This window comes from Citrus clementina, unplaced genomic scaffold (assembly GCF_000493195.1).
Source record: "Citrus clementina cultivar Clemenules unplaced genomic scaffold, Citrus_clementina_v1.0 scaffold_6, whole genome shotgun sequence".
NCBI lineage: Eukaryota > Viridiplantae > Streptophyta > Magnoliopsida > Sapindales > Rutaceae > Citrus > Citrus x clementina.
The window spans coordinates 20,940,403-20,948,749 of NW_006262139.1; the positions used below are offsets into that span (position 1 = coordinate 20,940,403).

Below are 8,347 nucleotides of genomic sequence, written 5' to 3' on the forward strand. Positions count from 1 at the left end.
AAAGGACACTGCCTACCGGGAGCCCTCAGTTTGCATCGATGGTTTGGCAGTTGGCTTTTGGCTTAGTTCTCAAGTTTTCGCACCAACTCACGACTTGAGATGTGAAATGAAAAAAAAATTGAAATTTGTAATGAAAAATTTGGTGAGACATAAATAGGAAATGATATTTTATGGTGTACAGCAGAAGGGCCAGTATCTCTCCAAAAATCCAACAATGCCTCTGCGGTCTGTCACTGACCACAAATCAATGTTGTCCTCTCAGTTGATGGAAGAGCGAACGAAGTGTAGAGCAGACATGATAGTTAACAGCTAAAATTGCTGTACAAATTCCCAAATCCGTAAAAAGAAATACGACAATTTAAGGCAATCAAACAACACAAGCAAACTCAATTTATACACGAGGCAGCAACCACCAGAAGAGTGTCGCAGAGTTTCGTTATACCACGAATCTAAGAAATTTTTTTTTTTTTTTTCCAAAAAAAGGACCAAATGAAAACCAAATTATTTAGTTACAAAATCACCAACAAAAATCAGGTGCTAACATAGCTAGCCTCTGAGGCAGAGCTGCGGGGTAATTGATGTAGAACGCTTGTTGGAGATGAATTAGAATTGGAAGTCGAAGATCGCAGAGCCTCTGCTAGAGGTCCTCCCATCGAAGCCACCGTGTGAGTGGCCCATCCTGCCGCCCAATTCAGCTGCGGCTCCTCCCTTCCACCGCCCTGGGAGCCGGGTTCATCTATATTGCCAGTGGAAAGTTTCAAAGACACGTCAGATGACGACGAATTGCCCGGCATCGAAATGGAGAGGCAGGTGGCAGAGTTGACTCTGCTAGAATTGCTCTCACAATTGTTGTGATCGTGGAATGACCGTGGCCAGTCATCAAAAAAAGGCCTCAAAATGTGACCATCAGAGCTATTACCAACCTCATTTTGGGGTTCAAACAGGCCCTTACTAACAGCAGCTTTGGACACACAGGAACTACAACGGACAAAAGAACGTGATATAAGCAAAAATTAAAGCAGAGAACAAAATAAGGAAATGATAAGCATTAGAAGACGGCAAAAGCATAAGCATAATATCTTCGAAAGAAGTGGTTGGGGTCATCAGTTTGTACAAAATCAAAAGCAATTCCCCCAGACATGAAACATGCTGTGGCCTAACTTTCCCCAGGGCCCTACCAAGAATCTGTCTTTATCTAAAATCTGAACACCCCACCCCCCATCCCCCAAAATAAAAAGAACTCTTATCAAAATGATCAAAGTCAGGTAAAGTAATCAAAAAACGAACATAACCCGAATTGACGTTAATCAAGTCAAATCATAAACCATTTTAGCAAGGTTCATACGTAACAAGGGATTACCTTTGATTGAACTGAAGAAGATCAATGGAAGGCGAAGGCGCGGAAAGAGCAAAAGTAGTGGCGTTAGCCATTTGAGCAAAGGGTGAAGGAGCAGCAACAGTTGCAGCAGAAATATTATTATTATTATTATTATTATTATTATTAACGGTGCTGCTAGTGGTTTTGAGAGTAGTCCCAGCAGCAGCAGAGGAGGTGGGTGTGGGGATTTCCACATGCTTTCTTGAACGGTTGCGGCCACGGTGCATGTGGCGCTCGCAATACTTGTGCCCCGCCACCACGTCCCTTGAGCACCTCCACTTCTTGCCATCTGTCCTCCTGCACCGCCCTGGCTCTGGATCCATTGCCCCCCTTCCCCAGTACCCCGATTGCAACGCTGATCACACGTATACATATACATATTATATTACTACTTCAGGAATTAACATATTAATTCTGAAGAAATGAAACAGTTTTAAGTTAAGTGGTGAGCAGATCAGAATCAAACAGTTCAGGTTAAAAAACCACTAGATCCGCTAATATATATATGCATATGCATTTAGACAAATGAGACCATGACGATTACGTTTACCAAGAATTAAATATATTATTTCATGAAAAATGAGAGAGGTGTAGCACTCACAAGCGGGCTGAAAATGAGAATAATGTTGAAGAGGGTGATGGAGGAAATAAGGAGAAGAGTTGACAAGGCTTTTCTTGATTGGCTGAAGGAGTTCAGGTGGAACAACAGCACCAGCTAACATGTACCTGTAGATCAAAGCCTGTAGCTCAAGCTCCTGCCACTGAGCCAAGCTAAAGTAACTTCCCATCCCTGACAAAAATCCCAAAAAAATTTAAAAAAAGAAAAAGAAAAACCGGAAGTTATAAGATAAGAATGAGAACTCAGCTAGTTAGAAGCTAGAAACTACTACACTTTTCTGGGTTCTTGTCTGTCACATAACAGGCGTAGTATAAAGACGAAAGAGAGAGAGAGATAAAAATGAAAGCTGAGTGATAGAAAAGGAAGAAAAATATCATACTGGGAAATCTGGAGGTTGAATCAGAAAATGCTGACAGGCTGCTGACTTTGGATGTGGGTTCAGGTACAAACAAAGGGAGGGCAGATGACCCAGATGACATGGGTTGTTGGTGTTGGTGTAGGTGTTGTGCTTCATGGGGCTCAAGGAAGAGTTTTGGTATCTTTGCTGCAGAAACTTGTTGCTCTGACTCATGCTGCTGGTCTCTCCATTGCTTCAGATGCAATTCCATGGAGAGAGAGAGAAAGAGGAAATTAATTTGTAGTCTGGTTGATTTGGTTTTGGGTTTGGGGTTAATAAGCCTTGTTTGGTGTGTTGTTGGGCATATATATTATATGTGAAGGGAAAGTTTTGCAGGGACTTCTTCAGGTTCTTTTTACATATTTTGGCAGATACCCACCACCAGAGAGAAAAATAGAAAATTGGATAGTAAAAACTTATTAGTAACTGACATGTTAAGACTGCAGAGTTTGTTTATAGCCAGTGGAGAAGCCCTAGACCTGGGGTACTTCAATTTTTTTGAAAAAAAAAAAAAAAGACAGTCAGACAAGACAGTTGAGAGGAAAAAGATAAACCCTAACTAAATTAATTATTTAACAATCAAAATAACAATTTCAGATTTGTATAGAGAGATAAGGGAGTCCCTATGTTACAATTAATGTAACATATACACTTAATAATAACCACACAAATGATGGGCCCATATAATTTGTGTGGTTATTATTGAGTGTGTATGTTACATTAATTGTAACATAGCATTTGCCAGAGAGATAATTACCTGCAGCCTTTGATCTTTCTGTCTCTCTAGCTAGCTTTGCATTGGAAATAGCACTTTTGAGCAACATGGGGAGATGACTCTTGTGCTTGAATTTTAAAATGATCTTTTTTTTTTTTAATTTATTTAGTTAAAATCTTTTGCTTTTCTATTTCTTTTATCAATTTTTTATAAGAGTGGCTGTGGGGTTTACATAGACACTCAAAACAGTCAAAATATCTACAGAGCTTTATGAAGCCGAAAGTGCAGTTCCAATCCAGCTAAGCTCAGGTTTTATTGTTTTCTTTCAAGTTTCCAAAACAGAAAAATGACGATGGCTTCTTTGGCTCTCTCTCCTGACAAACACTGAAGTGCCATCCCATCATCTATACTAACGAAATATCAATTGATAGTGTGAATTTCCATCGCAGCGGTTACTTGTCATCGAGGGTTAGCCCGCCCTATAGCAGCCTCTATATTTATAGATACTAGGAAGCTTTTCTTTCTTTCTTTTTAAAATAGAGATATTTTCTGCCCAAAATTGATTGAAATTATCATTAAAGAATTAATTAGTTGAATATCAAAGCTACAAAATAAAAACATATAAAAATCTTAGAGAGAACTGTGTATCTTTCTTTTGTCTATATATATTCTAGCTCTATATCTTCGATAATTACAAGTGGGGAAAAAAAAAAACAATTTCGCATTTCTTTTTAGTTTCTCCTTTTGCTTAATTGCATAAAGAATTTCGTTGTTTATTCTCAATTTTAAATGAAAAATAATACGCTTCGTGTTGGGCTGGGCAGGAAGCTTGGCTCAAGCCGGCCCCGTGAGCCAAAATGTTAGTAAGCTAAAGCAGACGAGCTGCGGCTGCACCTAGATGCAAAAATAACAAACCTAGTTAGACGAATGTGCCCCTGATATATTCCTCTATTCACATCTAGATACTTTTCCGTTTTAGATATACGTACCGTGATATTCTTTGACTTATTAATCTTTTTGTCTGTTTGTGTTTTTTCTTTAAAATTCTAAGCTTTCAAGCCTAACTTTACCTGCATTTACAAGAGTGCCACACTACATATCAATTGAAAGAAAAAAGGAGGGGGGGGTAGAAGTAAAAGTGAATGCCAATTGAAGAAACAGTAGAAATAAAATAATTATTTTCACGGATAGATTTGAACTTGAACGTCATGTATTTAATTAAGTAAACGAGGATAAATTTATAATTTCAACTAAGTAGATAAAACATGCCATCTAAAATTTTTTGGACTGAGCAGAGGCAGCTGCCCGCTTCTCTCTAGGGATGGCAAAAATCCTCACCGAGATGAGTATTTTTAGGAATTTTTCTCATTCAAGAAGAATATGGGTATAATTTCATACCTAATTTCTTATTCGAAAACTGAATGAGAAAATTTTTTTATCTAATTTCTTATTCGGGAAGGGGACGGGGATGAGGTGGAATCACCATCCCCTACCCATTTCTCCATTTTTATTTTTTAAAATTACTAGTAAATAAATAATAAAATTATAAATATTGGTAAAAATAACAAATATCAAAATATTTATATTATTAAACTTTTAGGCCTAATTAACTAATTAAAGTCCTAAATTTTTATTTAGAACATTAAAAAGACCATGTAGATTCTATTAGACCAAAAATTTTGTTTTAATTTTAATATTCATTAAATATTTTAAACTTAAATCTATTTTTTATTTATTTTTAGATGTTATAATTACCCACAGCGAATCACAATTTTAATATCTAATCTAATTTAATATATGCTCTTAATTTACTCTTACTTAACTATTGTGTTGTAAAGGGAATAGTCTACATTTATAAAGTGTCCACGCCACCATTGAAAAAGTTAATTTTGAATCTAAATTCGATCTTATTTGTAACAATTTTGTATTAGACTATTAATTTATTCATGATAGTTTGTAAAAGAAGTTTGTATCCCTTGTATGTTGCGTTACTTACTAATTTAATGTATGACTTTTGTAATAGATATTAATGTAAGATATATTTCGAACTTTACTTTTATTTGAATTTTTTATTTTAATATGATTAACTCAAAATTGAAAACAAAAAAAAATTTATTAGTTATTCGGGGATCGAGAACCCTCGGAGATCTCATGTTATTATTCGGGGAGGGAATGAGAATTCTCTCTAATAATTATGACGGGAACGGAAACATACGCAAAATATTAAGTATGTATACGGAAACATACGCAAAATATTAGGTATGTATACGGAAATATACGCAAAATATTAGGTATGTATACAGAAACATACGCAAAATATTAGGTATGTATACGAAAACATACGCAAAATATTAGATATGTATACGGATAAATTGGTCCCCCCCTAGTCCCCATTGCCATCCCTACTTCTCTCTTAGTTTTGTATCACTTGACCTTGTGGTGGACCATTGACTCGAGTCCCTACATAGAAACGTAATCATTTATCCCTCGATTATATAATTGAACAGAGATAGATATCTGCTTTTTTTATTGAGTGGAATAAGATTTCTTTGATATTACTAAATGTAAAAATTTGGGTTGTGTTATGATAGTCTTAATATATGGTAGTTGAAGATGAAAATTTCAGTTGTGTTATAATAGACATAATACTAAGTATTGAGTTAAAAAAAAATTGATTGGTTAGTAAAATTTTCAATATAATTCTATGCTGAATTTTGACTTAGTTTAGTTTAAATTTACATGAATTTATATTTGATTATACTACCATATGGAGAATTGATCTAGTGAATATTGTTGTAAGGCCAACTTTTATTACGGGAGTTAGGGGTTCTACTACATAACCGTCCTAATGAGAACCTGCCACATGCACAGTCGCTCACATGATCAAAATTCCATTATATTATATCCTATAATTTATGATGTATCATCAAAATTTTATTTTAAACAAACCTAATAAGAGAATAACTACATTCATTCATAAATAGTTGAACTAAAAATATACATATATGTTCTCTAGCAAAGTTATACGCCATATTCTATTAAAATCTACATGTTTTAAATTATATCAATTGTTTGCTTCACTTCGTGTCTGCATGCGCTTGCCGTGATTCCAATTTGAGTAAAAATAAGAGGTATGAATTGGTGTTTAATGGGTCTTGTTTGTCATCTTAGTATAAGCCTTTTTATGCTTTTAGATAGATAATGTGGGAGGGGAGGAAGTGAAGGGCGAAGAGGTCACTGTAGGGGAAGCAAGGCAATCTAGTAAAGACCAAAGCTGGGGAAAAATAGGAGATTCGAGGGATATTATCTGAAATTTGAAAGAGAAATGAAATTGCAGCGTCTCGGGGTGAGACACAACAACCGGCAGGTGGCGGGGTAAATAGCAGGAAGTAACATTACCCATTACCAACCATAACCACCAAACGGCAGCTGCTTAAATAAATGGCTGGATGTGACCAGCTACCCTGTTCACCCTGACGTGACTACTCATTGGCCCATTTCCCCAAACTTTACTTCTGCTTTTCTTGCCCACCTTTAATTATTATTTGTTTCCCTTCAACTCTCCATTTATTGTCACAACTCACAACGATCGATTATCACATATCCCAGTAGCGCTTTCTATTTTGTAATTTGTGAATGTCTGAATGAGAAGCAACACGCCAACAAACTGGCTTCTTTAGGTCAACACTCAACACTCACGACGAGCAGATTTTGTTTTTGTTCCATCGAGTTCTTTTATTTTCGATGGGCGCCATAACCATAACGTCATATCTGCGTGGGAGTGTGTCCCCATATTTGATCATGTGATCTACTATCAAACACCGGCAGCACTCATTAATATACATATGTGTATGTACATTTATTTGTTCTTTTCTTAACAAAGACATTCTTTAAAAAAAAAAAAAAAAGTAAATATATATTAAAATAGAAAAATATATAAATTTTAATATATTAAAAATTATATTTTTTAATTTATTAATGCATTAAAATTTAAGTATTTGTTTGTTAATGACATACTCACTTTATTAAAAATATATCAAAATTTGAATTTATATATTTTATACTTCATTTAAACGGTTACGTTTATCTCTAACTAGTGCTCTCACCCTTACGTGTGTAAAAAAGATAAAATATACCACAGCTTAAAAAAGTTTCGTTCGCGAACATTGAACGATTAAACTCACTAAATAATTATATTTTATCCAAAAAAAAAACTTTATTACTATTTTTGGTCGCTCAACAAAGTTGATTCCACACACGCGCGCGCGTTGTAAGCGTACTTCTTCGTAGATATTCCATGAATAACTTTAAAACTAAACAAACCAAATCAGTTTCAATGGAAGAATTTTATTATTAAAATTCATATCATGATCATTCAATTCAAATTTCAGAATCGCATGATTAATTAAAGGCAACCTATTTCGTCAGTTCATAATCCTATGTTAATTTTCTAGTATTTTATTGGTGGTTCTATAATAAATATTCAAGTTGATTTATAGTATCTCAGATACATTTAAGTGTCTTTAATTAAAAACCATTCTTTCTTTTATACAGACATAACGTCAGCAATGAGATAAAATATCGGAGTCATTTGTCGGGATCAATGAGTTGCAATGCAAGTTGTGAAATTTACTTAATTACAGTAAATGTTAAAGCCAAATTTGGCCGATCATTCTCCCAGGTCCCAGGTCAGGTTACTGTCACTCTTCCCCTTCCACATGTTCTCTGTCAAAACACTGAATAAGACTGGTCAGATTTTATATTTATATTTATATATATATATACACAAATCTTTTTCTTGATTAAAAAAAATATTTTTTCTAAAATATGATTAAGAAATAACAATTCTTCTGAACAAAAAAAAAAATCTGTTACTTTTTCTTTCCATGAAAACACAAAAATAATAAAAATATGATAAAAGTTTAGGAGATGAATAATATTAAAAGAAAATGATATTCAAGATATTGCATATTATGAGAGAATCATCCTTTAATTAGTGTTGCTCACATCTTTTATCTCAATTTTAAGAGGGAATTTAAACTTAAATTCCTTTGCGAGCAAATGTAATCAAAGTGAAAAATTCAACTAAGAGGGTGTAATTTGACAAATAACTAATTACAACACTGTAGTGTTGCTGTTAGAAGAAAAAGAAAAGGAGAAGTTCCTTCCCAATCGATGATTTGATTTCACTCAATTAAAGCCAATATATAAATAGTATATATAGATAAAAATTAAATT

At 34.3% G+C, this 8,347-nt stretch overlaps 1 protein-coding gene across 1 annotated transcript; it reads right to left on the bottom strand.

The window, feature by feature from the left end:
- Window positions 1–178: 178 nt before the first annotated feature.
- Window positions 179–2,887, bottom strand: LOC18038089 (growth-regulating factor 3). Its single transcript, XM_006430214.2, has 4 exons — window positions 2,377–2,887; window positions 1,980–2,168; window positions 1,361–1,733; window positions 179–978 (listed from the first exon to the last, which is right to left on the bottom strand). Exons 1-4 carry the CDS (start codon window positions 2,603–2,605, stop codon window positions 531–533), a joined length of 1,239 nt encoding a protein of 412 aa, XP_006430277.1. The 5' UTR covers window positions 2,606–2,887; the 3' UTR covers window positions 179–530.
- Between the last annotated feature and the right edge of the window lie 5,460 nt (window positions 2,888–8,347).